Source organism: Thunnus thynnus, chromosome 6 (genome assembly GCF_963924715.1).
Source record: "Thunnus thynnus chromosome 6, fThuThy2.1, whole genome shotgun sequence".
In the NCBI taxonomy this organism is placed as follows: domain Eukaryota; kingdom Metazoa; phylum Chordata; class Actinopteri; order Scombriformes; family Scombridae; genus Thunnus; species Thunnus thynnus.
The window spans coordinates 31,691,931-31,706,605 of NC_089522.1; the positions used below are offsets into that span (position 1 = coordinate 31,691,931).

Consider the following 14,675-nt stretch of genomic DNA (forward strand, 5'->3'; position numbering starts at 1 on the left):
TACACACAGCTGGTGCAGCAGGATGCAGTAGTTATTTGTTCTACTCTGCAGCTACATATTTTTGCTTGTTTTTGCTAATATCTACTCTATAACTGTCCATATGCACTCAGGAAATATTTGAAGAAACCCCCAGCTGCTGGAGAAGGGACATCTGATCTCTCATCTACACCACCCTCTGAAGCAGGTCAGTTCAGATAAGTTCACTTATGGTCTCTGTGTAAGTTAATTTATAACACTGCTATGTCATTATCATTGTTGTTGTTGTTGTTGTTGTTATTATTATTTTGATTATGATTATTATTTATTAATGTTGAATGTTAAAATTACACTTTGTTACTAATGTAGGTTTTAATCAAATTAAATTAAGTTTATTTGTACAGTGCTACTTTATATAAAGTAGAACAGTATGGATGTTCGGTATGTTTGTATACAGCTGCAGGTCAAGCAACATCCAGCGCCACCACATCCAGCACTCCAGTTACCTTCACTGAAACACGGTCTGCACCAGGTGAGTTTTGTTCATTGTATGTAACAGTTGCAGTTCTATAACTAATGTCAACTGTCCAAATCCAGACACATTTTTGCTATAACTTTATCAAATATTCACAATCAGTTATGAACATTCACAACAACAACATTTCCACAAATGGATGCTAGGGATTCTGTTTTTATTATGCCAAATCTTAAAGCACTTATTAACCCTTCAGTATCGGTGGGGTAATGTGGTTCGGGTAGGGGGGGCACCAAATCCCAATCTCGCACCAAAATGGCTAGGGCTGGTCCTGACTGAGATTGCTGTGATGTTCAGTTGGTATTAATGATGTATGTATGCTTGTGTACCTTGAGTTGCACATGTTAAGGGTTGCACATAATCGTAGCGTCTCACACACACATTCCGCTCTGCTCTGTCCCGCTCACTCTCTCTCTCACGCATGCACACGCACACACACACACACACACACACACACACACACACACACACACACACACACACACACCTGCATGGGATTGATGTTAGGTGGATAAAATATTTTTGTTTTTTGCTATTTCTGTCCCCATGCTCCACAGTGCATCGCTTTTCTTCTGTGTTCCCGCTCTGCTCCTACAGTGCTGAGTGCTGTCTGCTGCAGGTTATACACTGATTAGGTATAAGTTCCTGATATGTAACTTCAAATAACCAATGATAATAATAACTATCATTTTAATGACTGTGACTGGAATGAATTTTTATAAAGTGTACATTTTTTTGTAGAAAATTTCATATGGTCATCTTGAGTTCTTTCATTTGTGTTGCTTCTTCAGGAGACATTCAGATCAACACAGAGGACCAATTCAGCCTCCTCCCCTAAGTTCTGTGTGTCAATGACTACACATTAGGTAAGCAGTTATATCAGTCAGATTAATGTAAAGGTCTTAGAGGTTTATGCAGTACATGTTTTAGTGTCAAACTGTTGAGAAATATACGGGACATCTAGTAGCACTGATGTTACTATTAAAAAAAGGAGTTTGTTACGTGTTTAACATTTTAGTTTAAAAATGTAGCAAGAAGACACTGTCGAAAATTCCCTGATACTTAGACCTAGTGGGGGTCAGTATAGGCCAGTGGGTCATCCATGAGTATTCTTTTTTAAAATTATTACGTAGTTAAGGCGGGAGGCGTGTGTTGTCAAGGCAGCCGCCTTAAATATAAAGTGCTGCAGGAAACACTGTTATCCATCTAGGGCTCTCTATCTATCAACATCTGATTCAAAACTCATAACTTCTCTTTACTTGTATGAGACAATGTCTTAATTTCTGTTCTTGTTTGTTGCACAGGTAATAGCAGAGACCAGTGCACATGAAGACACAGTGTGAGGATCTACGTTTGCCATGAGCCAGATGCAGTGGGAATCATAATGATGAATCTTCAGTGTCCAGCGAGACTTCACAAAACCTTTGAGGTCTTTCAAAGACTGTTTGTTGGACTTAACACTCAAAACTGCCCAAAACCATCCCCCAGGTTCATGAGCCTCAAAAACAAGCTTCTAGCATAGACAGCCAAACGTGATTGTTGACCTCACACGCCATACTGGCTGTTTTATTGTTGTTGTTCAATAATGTTATATTTTTCTGAGCCTGAATGTGATTCTTCAGATTGATGTACCTGAATCTCCAGTTTCCTTCAACACATTGTTGGCCTTTCAAGGCCCATTTGTGGAACTGGGCCCAAAACAAATGTCTGGCCTGCACAGTGAAATATGTTCTCCAGTTTGAGAATGCCACATATTATTCTGAGCCTTGTTAGTGTGATTTCTACAGAATGATGTATATGAATCTCCACTTTACTTTCAAAACATTGAAATCCTTTAAAGGACTTTTTGTTGACTGGGCCCAAAACAAGTGCCTGGCCTGGACAGTTGTTTGTGTGCAATAATGTTATTAATTAAATAATGTTATATCTGGGTGGACATTGACTGAAGGTGGGGGGGCTGATGGCTCTGTGGAGGTAACTGAAGGCTTGATCTGCCGAAACCTGGTTTTTGCTGCCCAGCTGTGTTGGGTGGCATGTGGGAAGTGTGCATCTGATGGTGATATATGTGTCTTTGCAAGTGTCAGTGGTTCACCTGCCACCGGCCGTGCCTCAGGCAGTTGCAACCCCTGCAGAAGCACAGAGACTTCCTGACCTTTCAGCTGTTGGTTATGCCACTGGATGAGGGTGGTCTGATTTACCAGTTGAACGGTGGTTTTCTGCATTATTACACCGTTGCACAAAATCAGCTGCCTAATTTTTTTGTAGTCCTGCAGAATAAGAGACCATCTTGACATGCTGTGCTGTCCCATTTTTGGGGGGCTTGTGTGAATGTTGCACAGCCTCACAAAGATAGATCTCAACAAGACAACAGCAGTCAGGCCACTGAGCAGGCGAGCCACTTGAACAGGAGTAAAAACTGCCTTCTTTTTGGGGACCTAAAGCGGCCTGTCAACAACCTTTCCTGATGCTAAGCAGCATACACAACCCTGTCCTTATCAAATTGTTCCAGGTTCTGCCACAGACCCACAACGGTGCTGTTAGGCCCGTCTCTGTACGCAGCTCTACCAGGTACCCAATTCATCCACACGATCCATTCCTGGTATGTTATGCCGATCCACTGCCTGGAGAAATAAAACAGATGTTTAAGACTGGCTTTGCAGTATCACAATCTCCTTGTGTCTACTTAAGCTTTAGTTATGATCTTCCTCCACAGGCTCTTCCACGTCTAACTGCTCCAGCAACTGGGATGTCTCCTCAGAATTAGGGTGCATGTCTTGTAGGGGCTCATTATTCTGCCTCAGCAAGTATTGTATTCCAATGAGCTCCCCTGAGAAAATATTAAACCAAGAAATTTTAAGGAAAAGAAATGAAAATAAAAACAAGCAAACCAAAAAAGCCTGTAATTTCGCCTTTACCTGTGTATCTCCCAGGCGGTGTAAACGTAGGAATCAATTTCTTGCCAAACACCTTCTCGTAGTTGCTGTTCACACAGTAAACCAACCCCCCTGTGTATGTGCGCAGGCTCGAAGGCTTAGCTGAGACGGCGGCGGCAGCCCAGTCTTGGTTCCAGCGATTTAGCCCTTCCAACAGGTAAATTTGTTTAAAGCTGTTCGCACTGTTCCCTGAAAGAAAATACAGTACAGGATGTTAAGAGGTTCCTGCTACATGGGTAAATAGAAAACAGTATAAACAAAGAACACACTATTATGATTACAAGTTCTAATTAACTTAGAGCCCCAAATCACAGTTAAGTCTCTGAGGGCTTTACAGGCTCTCAAGTTTACAACAGACAAAAACAGGATGACACTCCCCTGACCTTAGTCCTCATATAGAATTATAAATAAACAGTAATTTATCATTGAGTGTAAAAATATGTAGACATGAACAACATGAACATTTAACACAAACCTGGAATGAATCGATTCAAGTGGCAGTGAATCGATTCCAGAGATGTGGAACCCCTGGTCTCTGTGTACAATGCCACACCAGGAGGGTCTTGAATGCACTTCACATGCCGCCTTTGGACATGCCAGATATGCTGCATCCTGACAGGGTCGAGGAGAGGAACACCGAGGGCATCGTTCCCCTTGCTGCTCATGAGCTCCCTGAGCAGCTGATCCAGGAGCTGGATGGATGTCTCTTCTCCACGGGTCCTTCTCCTGCAGTGCAGTGCACAGGTGTATGGTTTTGGCGTTTATAAGTGGGCGTTACATACGTAATTGGGACATGTTTACATAATTTTTTATAACAATATGGACACCCGGACACACTAGTAAAAGCGGGATCGAAAACGGGACATCTGGTCACCGAGTTAGGTAGCTACTTTTAGATGTTTTTTAAACGGCTAATGCCACTGATGCAATGTTGCAAATTTAGCGATAGTATAACATGGTGACATTTACGTGAGTGGCAGTGATTAAAATGAACACAGAGCATTTCATAAGAATCAAAATTGATTCAATTCAGTCAAGAGCACAGAAGATTTAACTTACCAGCTGAAAAACCAAAGTGAAAAACGGCAGCAGGGCAACACTGAAGCACGCTCGACGTGATTGGGCGTTCAAAGATGGAACTGGCGATTTGATTGGCTTATTAAAGTTGGAGCTCGCCGTTTGATTGGTGTTTAGAAAGATGGACCACGCACTGTGATTAGCTGTCAAATGATGGATTTCGACGTTTGATTTGCTCGCAAAAGATGGAGCCGACTACACGATTGGTTCTCAAATGATGGAATGCGCGATGTGATTGGCCTGTGCGCACTAGCAGCTGTTGGGTACCGCCAGGTGTGGAGCACAGGAACACAGACGGGAAACACTGAGCAAACAGATAAACCAAAAACTCCAGAAAACACAATATAACGATGCACAAATCCTCCCATAACTCACATGAACACAACTAAAATAAATACACTTGAGCAGACAGCAAAATAAACTTCAGCATATATTGCTGTTGATAAAAAACATGAATAATCAGTCTGTCAAGCAGAGTAGATGCATATTAAGGTATCATGAAACAAGAGTCAGTGTTGAAAGCAACAGTCTCTCAAGTGGTCCTTAAATATAGTCTGCAACCTCTCTTTTCTGTCCTTCCTCCCACTCAGTCCAGTCTTAAGACAGGCAGAAAAGCCTGATGGCATCTGGTGGACTGGTGGAGGGGCATATAGCCAGACTGGGACAAAACCATAACAGTTTTAGCTTGTTTGTAGGAATTCATTGTCAGCTTAACCCTCCTGTTGTCCTTGGGTCAATTTTGACCCGGGAGGACAACAGGTGTCATTATGTGCTGTCATCAAAAAAAAAAGAAATGGTTTCAAAACAGTATCCTGATTAAGAAATTATGACTTATTTTAACTATAGTTGAGATCAGAGGAAAATATGTTGATGGATTATGGCAGACTGGTATACGTGAAAGTTTAGTCAGGATACTGTTTTAAAACCATTTCAATTTTTTTGATGAGAGCACATAATGACACCTGTTGTCACAACAGGAGGGTTAACAAGCACACTGTGATTGTGTAACATTTAAAACATACTGGGAATGTGTTGGAGCTGAGCCAGGACAGATAGTTTATCACTTTTGTGTAGTTTTCGTTGGAAGCATTAGAGTCCTGTTTATCCAGAATGTCCAGAATGTTAGCACTGCAGCTACAGCCCTGCTCTCTGCTGTGTACGTCACCTGCATTTTGAAAGCAATCAGATCCCAAAAACAGAGGAAAATAGACTTGAAGCCTAAAATATGCTTCGGGTCTTGGTTACGTGGGCTGTGTAGACAGCTGTATTGATCAACATAGAAGACTGATGACAGAATAACACGGCTGAAACACTTTCAGTGTAGACACAGTGTGACACTCTGCTCCCAGCTGAGTTTAACCGTCATTGTGCTTAACTGAGCAGCTACTCGCTGCTTCTGATGAAGATATTAATTCAGCATAATTTAGCATTTTCCATCATCATGTCAATAAGGTGGTTCAGTCCTGTTTTTATCAACTTTGAATGGTTGAATGGACTTGGAGAAAGTTATTCATATCATTTTCTCAAGAATTGATGATTTTAATTCACCTACCTAAACAGTGAAGCAAGCTCATGGCTTCAAGTTATACAGAATGCTGCAGTCAGACTGTTAGCAGGATCAAAGAAAAGAGATCACATAAACCCCATTTTAGCCTCCTTGCATTGACTTCCAGTTAATTTCAGGATTGATTTTAAGGTTTCACTCATTACTCCTAAAGCACTACATGGTCTAGCTCCAGCATACATTTGTGAGCTTCTGTGCCCCTATTTACCTGCACACAACCTTAGATCTCAAGAGAAAACTCTGCTAACAATCCCCCAATCTAGACTTCAAGCTAAAGGAGACTGTGCTTCTACTGTCAGGGCCCCAAAACTCTGGAACAGGCTTCCTGTTGAAATTTGACCTCACTGAGTTCCTTTAAATCACTATTAGAAACTCATTTTTATAAACTTGCTTTTCTGCATTAACTTTATCAGTATATTTATTTATTCATTTATTATTGTTATTGTTTTTTTGTTGTTGTTTGACTGTTTTTATCTTTTTTGATGTTTGTGTTTCTTCTGTTCTGGGGGATCACATGATGTGTCAGAGGATTGTACCGGTTGTATGTCGCTTTGGACGAAAGCGTTTGTCACATGAATAAATGTAAATGTAATGCAAACATGCTAAACTAAAAAGGTGAACATGGTAAACACCTGCTAAATACACACAAATACACCTGCTGTTATCTCAGTGCAGTCTCAGAAAGCTGTCTAAAGCCACTAAGAGTGTTTTTATTGAGGTTGTGCATGTATTGCAATTGAAAGTGTGATGATATAATACGAAAATGACAATCTATGAAATCAGTTAACCTCAAAAATAACTAAATAGATCTATGTAATTTATATATTTTTTCTGATATGTCATATACAAAACATTTGTCAGATTTCTTGATGTTAGTGATGTGGAGAAGGTGTGTAGACGGGTGTTAGTGGTCTGTAAGAGCCCAGAACAACTGTTATTATAAATTATATAAATATATATTATATAAAAATGACTTTAACTGTTAACAGCCAGCAAATAACATTTACTACAAAGTTCTTACACTCCAGAAACCAACTGCTCAATGTCATCAGGAAAAAATTATGAATTCGAATAAATTATGACACGTGTAGAATCTACGAGACACTGAGCTGCATTTAAAGTGATTCACAGTCAACTGTCTTGAACTTTGAACAATAGATACAGTAGATAGCTGGATAGAGTACTTTGTTAATCCCAAAGTAAAAGCTTTATCAGAAATGTTCTCAAAAAGTGAAAATGAGAAAAGCTGTCAAGGATGAGGACTAAATAGTTGATTTGGCAAATATCAAAAGAGTGTTGATCAGAGCGACGTTCAAATCAGAGGGATATCAGAGGAACAACTGTCCAATTTCTTTTCAAGTTCATGTTTTGCAGACCTGTTACTAATGTGTTTTTCCATGCTGAAAGCGCATTAACATTATTTCAGAATGAGTAAATATTTTACAGTATTTTCATGTGTATTATTTGTCCAGGATGTTCCATTTTAAACAAAGTCATCTTGATCAAACAATCTGAGCAAACTGAATGATGGTTTACTTTAAAAGTGTGAGTTGGGCCTGTTTCACATGTATTTGCTAAACAACTGTTATAGCAAATTCATATAAACAGTGTTTTTTAATGAAGACTAAAAATGACTAAGTGCTGTTGCATAAATACTTTGTGTTCATGATGCATAATTAACAGTTCATTCAGATTTGATTTCTTAATTTAGTGCAATAAATAAATAATTCATTTGATTTAAATAATTTTAAAAGGTTAAAATTTCTGATGTGATTAAACACACTTGTCTCATACAGTTAGAAAATTATCATCTGTGACTGAAAGGGTTTAACCACTAGTGCATTAGTCCATTGTTTGTATTTTCACATTTTTTACTGGAACTAATGTTGTCCGTTCTCATCAATCAAAATGTTGCTCTACCCACTCTAGCAACCACTCAGTCAAAAGAAATGAGGCTGCGGCTGAGGCTGCCACATCCCAGGAAGTTCTAAGCATACAAGAAGGTCTAAGCACACAAACGTCCTCAATCATACCAGTCTGGATCTCATCCACTAAACAGCCAGATCAAGAAGTCCTTGTCTATGTGCTCTTAGACACACAGAGCGATATGACCTTTATCCTGGATGAAGTGGCCCAAAATCTTAACACAAACAAAGAGAATGTCAGTTTGCGGCTCTCCACAATGTCTACAAGGTCAACAGTCATACCCTGTCAGAAACTCACAAATTTACAAGTGAGAGGATACAACTTACAGAAAAGGATTCCATTGCCATCTTTTTTCACACGAGAGTTCATTCCAGCAGACAGGTCGCACATCCCGACTTCTGAAACAGCTCTAAAATGGCCTCATCTGGAATCTGAAACAGTTGGCAGACAAGATTCCACCACCACTGGATTGCGATGTAGGACTCCTTATCGGCTATAACTGTCAACAAGCCTGTAGAGATCCTGTACGGTGAAGAAAATCATCCATATGCACAGCGAACTGATCTTGGCTGGAGCATCATCGGATGCTCAAATCCAGCAAGTGACTACAGTGATGCAATAGGAGTCAGTCACAGAATCATAGTGAGACAAGTAACACCTGCTGTGCCGCCATCAGTTGAGCTAAAAGGAGAAGTACACTTTGCGTGCAGAACTCAAGTCAAAGAGATCAATCCAACAGACATAGACAAGGCTCTCGAATCCGATTTTATAGATCAGACTGCAGATGATAACCCAGTTTCTCAGGAAGACCTTCTCTTCTTGTCTAAAGTGAAAGAAGGTATAAGGCAGAAGGAAGACGGCCACTATGAACTCCCGTGTCCTTTCAAGATGGACAAGCCAAATCTCCCAGACAACAAGCTACGTGCAGTTCATAGGCTCACCTCATTAGAGCGACGACTTAGAAGGAATGAGCAGTATTACAAGGATTATGTCCATTTCGTGAATGACATAATAACTCGAAGAGAGGCTGAGAAGGTTCCGCAGCCTGAACTTGAAAACCAACCATCATGGTACATTCTGCATCACAGAGTTTACCACCCCCACAAACCTGGGAAGATCTGTGTGGTTTTTGACTGTCTGGCACGCTTCCAAGAAACCTCTCTAAACGATCATCTCTTGACTGGGCCAGACCTGACTAACACATTAGTTGGAGTGCTATGCTGATTTAGAAAGGGTCCAATAGCCATAATGTGCGACGTCGAAAGGATGTTTCATCAGTTTCATGTTGCCAAGGAACACCAAGATTACCTAAGATTTCTCTGGTGGGACAGGGGTGATTTGGACTCCAAACCCTCAGTGTATAGAATGAGGGTGCACTTGAGGCAGCTTCATACCCCGGCTGCTCCAACTTTGGGCTCCAGCATCTGGCATTGCAGGGTCATGGAAGGTTCAGTGAAGAGTCCATCAAGTTCATCCAAGGAAGTTTTTACGTTGATGATGGCTTAACAAGCATAAAGTCACCTGCTGAAGCCATACATCTGGTGGAAGAGTCAAGAGCCTTGTGCAGAACAGGAAACCTTTGTATCTAACAACAAGGAAGTGACCGCAGCAATACCACCTGAGGAACGTGCCCAAACAAAGGATCAAGACATGGCCCTAGGAGAACCTTACATCGAGAGAGCTCTTGCAGTTCAGTGGTGTGTTGAAGCGGATGAATTCCAATTCAGGGTCATAGTTAAAGAAAATCCCCTGACAAGGAGAGGGGTTCTCTCGACTGTCGCCTCTGTCTATGATCCACTAGGGTTTGTGGCCCCCTTTATACTAGTTGGCAAACAGATCCTTCAGGTGCTATGTAGAGACAAAGTAGGCTGGGACGAAGATCTCCCCAAGCACATTCTGCCACAATGGGAGTCCTGGCTCAGCTGCATCATCTGTCTATTGTTTTGTTACAGCCTATTGCTGTATTTTATGATCTCTGTCAGATGAGCACAAGTGTTCATAACAACTATTTTTACTTTTAATTCAAATCACAATGTGGCTTAATGTGAAAAGAATGTACGGAGCTGTGTGTCACACCTGTTTTATACGTCACAGCACAGGTGCCAAAAAAACTTCCATGCTGAAGTGCTTTTTCTCTCTGGCAGTTGCAGGATTGCAGGAAGGAGTTTGGTTCAGTGGCCTGATGATGGAACACGGTTAAAACTTCATATTTACCCAATTATGTGTGGTGGTGACAGCAAGTCAAACACAGCTGATCTTCAATGTCAATACAGTCTGTTTTGAAACTGAAGTTTTACAGCATAAAGTATGTGCTGATACCTCAGTGTAAATATTTACTTCTAACATTGTTTAGAGAATATTTTCATCTTTCGTCAAGACTAAAACAACACATAACTCATTACAATAGATCAACAATATTCTATGATCAGAGAAGGTATATAAACACTGTGTTTTCCTTTCTGGGACACACTGCTACCTGCTGCTGCTGCAAGTGAAACCTCACCTGATCATCACAACAAGGTAACACTTTCATTCTTTTCATCATAGCATCAGCTGTTTTGATTCATATCTACAGAAAAGATTCTTGATCTACTTATTACATTACTAGTGTTCACGTCAAGAACAAATCCCCTTTCCAGTTATATTTTTCTTTACCATGCTATATTTCTGTAAAATAGCTTTAATAAAAATATATGAAATTGTCATTTTAATTGATTTAAATTCTTCTCACCGTAGATTCTCTATGATGCATTACATCTCTAATATACTGTATTTCTACACAGATGGCATCAAGTCTTCATTTCATTGTGCTCCTCTGTGGACTGTGGATTGGAGCAAATGTAAGTAGTATGAACACTGAAATATTTATTCTAAAAAAGGTCCTTGGAAAGAAAACAAATTTGCAAATTTACGAATGAAAACAGGCCTCATGGTCATCTGCCGCCACAGATGGTCTTCTGTGGCAGCAAGACCCTACAAGATTATCACTTTAACTCAGTCTGGTGAACCAGCAGACCTACTGGTTGTATCTTATGTATCCATATGTACCTTAAGTACAACTTCTTTATATATGTATGAATGTGTGCATGTACAAGCAAGTACAACGTGTATATACAGTATATGTCAATATCTTTTGTATTTCTATGTGGAGCTCCTTGCTGGTATAAGAACATTGCCTTACACACCACACACCAGTATATATACTATATATACTGGTATAGTATATATACCGTAGTATATATATACTGGTGTGAGCCCTTTATGTATATATACATATAATTTTAATTACTCTTTCTATACCTTATTTGCAACTTTATCTCACCTGCCTTTTACTCTTATAATTTCACTTTCTAAGTGACAAATAGTAAGTTTTGTTGAGGAATATTAGTGTTGACAATTTTTTTTTAAAAAAAGAAAAAAAAAGGTCTTCAGTGTTGTAACGCCTGAACTTTAACTCTTAGTTTTCATCATGTCTCATGTTTTTTATTATTTTTAAATTAATTGAAATATTAACGTTTCATTAATATTTGCAATAGACTGAAATTAACAAAACACATTTCAATTGATAAAATTCAATTTTACAAAAACTTTCTGTCATCCATATTTTTTTATAAATCTAAAAAATCTAAATCTTTCTTCGTGTTCACAGGCAATACTGGCGGACGACGGTTGGTGCTTCTCAGAAATTGTTTTATTTGTTTGTCAGTCCGTCAACAGTGTGTCACTGGCTTTTTTTTTTTAACTTTTCATTTTTCTTTTAAATGTTTTATCATCTCTTTATTGTCTTTCTTTGCCTTTGGCCGCCATCTTTTTAAAGTCAGATCTGTTATTGTCTTCTGTTTCATGTCTTTGCATCGTACTGCTTTTGCTTTGTCCGTCAAAGTACTTTGTTTTTAAAAGGTGCTATATAAATAAAGTTATTATTATTATTATTATTATTATTATTATTATCATTATTATTATCCCTCTAATCATCTGTAACTGTGTTATAGATGAATGCACTGAGACCTGCCCATCTGGTTGGACTCATTTTGAGAATCAATGTTACATGTTCCACCACAGTGAAAAGGACTGGGCTGATGCAGAGGTATTTATGAAACAACATCATTTATAATATGGTATTCATGACATATGCTGTGGATCAGCTGTTCTTACAAGAATCACTCAGTAGTAAACGTTCTCATACAGTATTTAAGTCTTTATACCGGTGAGACAATCAAACAGCTTTATGGTTTACCTGCGATTCTCAAGCTGTTTGACATTCACACCTTTATTGAGTTTAAATACACAAGAGTCACAATACAAAAAAGGGTTAATTGCTTGCTGGAGGGAAAACCTGAGGCTACTGGTTTTTAAGTACACAGAACATTAATTTCCATGTTCATTCTCACTTTTCAACTCTCACTTCTCCCTCCTCGTCTAAACCACTCCATTTATACATCATTTTCTCTCACTCTTTTCATCTTTTTTGCATCACACTTTGTCTCCTCCAACAGCGCTTCTGCACTTCCATCGGTGGGAATCTTGCTTCAATCCACTCCGCAGAAGTTTACTCCTTCCTCAGAGACGTCATCCTGACATCGACTGGCTCACATAAAACAACCTGGGTCGGAGGCCACGATGCAGTAAAGGTGAGAGCTTTTTGTTAACCCGTCCTTTAAGTTGAAGTCAAGGTTTATGCAGATATTTTCAGTATTATTTGCCAAGGTTTTGGAAATCTGCATTGCTGAGCCTTTTGCTGCCGCCAGTGACGGTGAATGAACCATTTAAAAATAACATTTGAAAACTTAACTTGCGATGTGATTTTTTAATGTAAAGAGCTGTTGGTGAAAAGTGTTCACAGCAACTCATGTGGATTATCTTGAGTAACCTCGACATTATTTCTGAAAAGAGACTTTGCTGTTGAGTTTTTCATTTCAATTTAAATTATTCTCCCTTTATTGACCCTTAAAATGTTTTCTTTCAGGAGGGTGTGTGGCTGTGGAGCGATGGCAGCAAGTTTGAGTTCAAAGGCTGGGCTAAAGGAGAGCCTAACAATGCTGGTGGAGGAGAAAACTGCATGGAGATCAACTTTAAGGGTACAAATTGATTATCTGATTATCCTTTTGAGCAATGTGGAAGTCAATTCTTTATATTCAAGATACAAGAACGACCTTTTTTAATAATGTAGTGTAGCCTTACATTGCTAATTGTATTGTGTCTTATTTATGGAGGGTGTTATATAAAGAGAGTTTTATATACTTAATTGAGAAATGACAAATAATGTCAGTGTCAAAATGTCCAAAGTGCTAATATTGTTTCTTTTTGTTAATCTCTGTCTACAGGAAAAGACTTTGTCAACGATTCCAAGTGTAATCTGAAGAGGTCTTTTGTTTGTAGCAAGCAGCTGTGAAGATCCACGCTGTGCTGACACAGCTGACGATGTCACATCCACCTGCATGTTCGACCTTCACTGCTGAAAGATATACTGTACTGACAGTTTTTATTTCAGTTTCAGAGTCAATAAAAAGATATATTCTGCCCAACAAACTGTCTCATCTTTTTATAAAACCATCTCATTCCAACGTTTGATATTTATATTGATGACAGTTTTAAAAGATTTTCAATTTATTTTATTTTATTTCACACTGTGGTTCCGTATCATAAAAGATAAAATCTCAAATAATAAAATCCCACACCGGATGTACACATGGTCACAATCAAAGCAAAATAACTGTTACAATGTCGGATGTCTGAAGATGAACATAGTAAAAGTCCCCAAACTTGAGCTGCCTTGAAGTCAAAAGCTTTAATCCGTCTTTATCAACAACTGAACTTGAAGATGTTGCCTCTTGTGAGGGAGCTTAGCCAGAGTGTTGAGGAAGGTGATAAGAGGCAGACTCAGAGATTTATTCAATGACTAAAAATGGTGATTCTGTCACATCCTGCCTGTCTGCCTGTTTTATTTTGAAATGTTTTCTCCTTGTGTCTTGTTACCTTTACTTCCTGTGTTTTCTCGCCTTGTGTTTCACCTGTGTCTTGTTTCGCTCACCTGTGTTCAGTTTGCAATCACACCCTGTGTATTTATAGTCCAGTTTTCAGTTCAGTCTCTGTCGAGTCGTCTGCGTTTGTTCTGTGCTTCTGGTTAGAGTTCCTCTGTATCAGTGTCTCCAGTGACTTTTTGTATTGTTTCATTAAAAATTCTGTATCATATCCAGCCTCTCCCACTCTCTGTCCCATGACGAGCTGCATAAAGCTACTGTTACACAGCATCTATCTGTCTCTGTCCACTAGGTGACAGTAATGTACCATAACACAGCTCAGGCAACCTTTCTGTCTGCTGTACTGTACAGTATAGTGTATACTGTATAGTGAAATGTTAGTTCAGTTCAGACATAAAGTCTGTTGAGTTGCAGTACTGATATTTCCAGAGTGTCAGTGAACATGTTGTCAGTTTAGACGGAGTGAAGCGTCTGTCATGTCAGCTACCTGTAACGGTGAGAGCTAGAGGAGGTTGTTTTTCCTGCTTCTTCTCATTTCTCAGTTTGTACATCCTCGATTCCTTTCCTCGCCTCCTCTCCTCACATCTTAGTCCCTCCCACCTGAGATGCGAGCTGAGGAGGCGAGGAAGAGACACGAGGAGAGAGGAGTCCAGGCAACAGGCATTTAACAAAATGAGACATCC

At 39.4% G+C, this 14,675-nt stretch overlaps 2 protein-coding genes across 6 annotated transcripts in view; both read left to right on the plus strand.

The window, feature by feature from the left end:
- Positions 1 to 14,675, plus strand: part of ccdc120a (coiled-coil domain containing 120a) — a 67,064-nt gene that overhangs the window by 1,716 nt on the left and 50,673 nt on the right. The gene's annotated exons all lie outside the window — the stretch shown is intronic.
- Positions 95 to 14,203, plus strand: LOC137185119 (galactose-specific lectin nattectin-like). 5 transcript variants are annotated; one of them, XM_067593389.1, is made up of 13 exons: positions 95 to 184; positions 434 to 508; positions 1,069 to 1,146; positions 1,303 to 1,377; positions 1,816 to 1,999; positions 10,156 to 10,316; positions 10,504 to 10,531; positions 10,795 to 10,851; positions 11,661 to 11,679; positions 12,004 to 12,098; positions 12,508 to 12,642; positions 12,978 to 13,089; positions 13,336 to 14,203. In XM_067593389.1, exons 6-13 carry the CDS (start codon positions 10,273 to 10,275, stop codon positions 13,401 to 13,403), a joined length of 558 nt encoding a protein of 185 aa, XP_067449490.1. In that variant the 5' UTR covers positions 95 to 184; positions 434 to 508; positions 1,069 to 1,146; positions 1,303 to 1,377; positions 1,816 to 1,999; positions 10,156 to 10,272; the 3' UTR covers positions 13,404 to 14,203. The 5 variants fall into 5 exon arrangements, with proteins under 5 accessions (XP_067449490.1, XP_067449492.1, XP_067449491.1 ...); XM_067593391.1 differs by having other exon boundaries at positions 1,109 to 1,146; XM_067593390.1 differs by lacking the exon at positions 1,069 to 1,146 and having other exon boundaries at positions 111 to 184.

Coding starts and splice junctions, on each gene's coding strand:
- LOC137185119 (XM_067593387.1), top strand. CDS start 9,662: ATGGCCCTAGGAGAACCTTACATCGAGAGAGCTCTTGCAGTTCAGTG. Junction 10,532..10,794: donor CACCTGATCATCACAACAAG/GTAACACTTTCA, acceptor ATTTCTACACAG/ATGGCATCAAGTCTTCATTT. Junction 12,099..12,507: donor AGGACTGGGCTGATGCAGAG/GTATTTATGAAA, acceptor CTCCTCCAACAG/CGCTTCTGCACTTCCATCGG.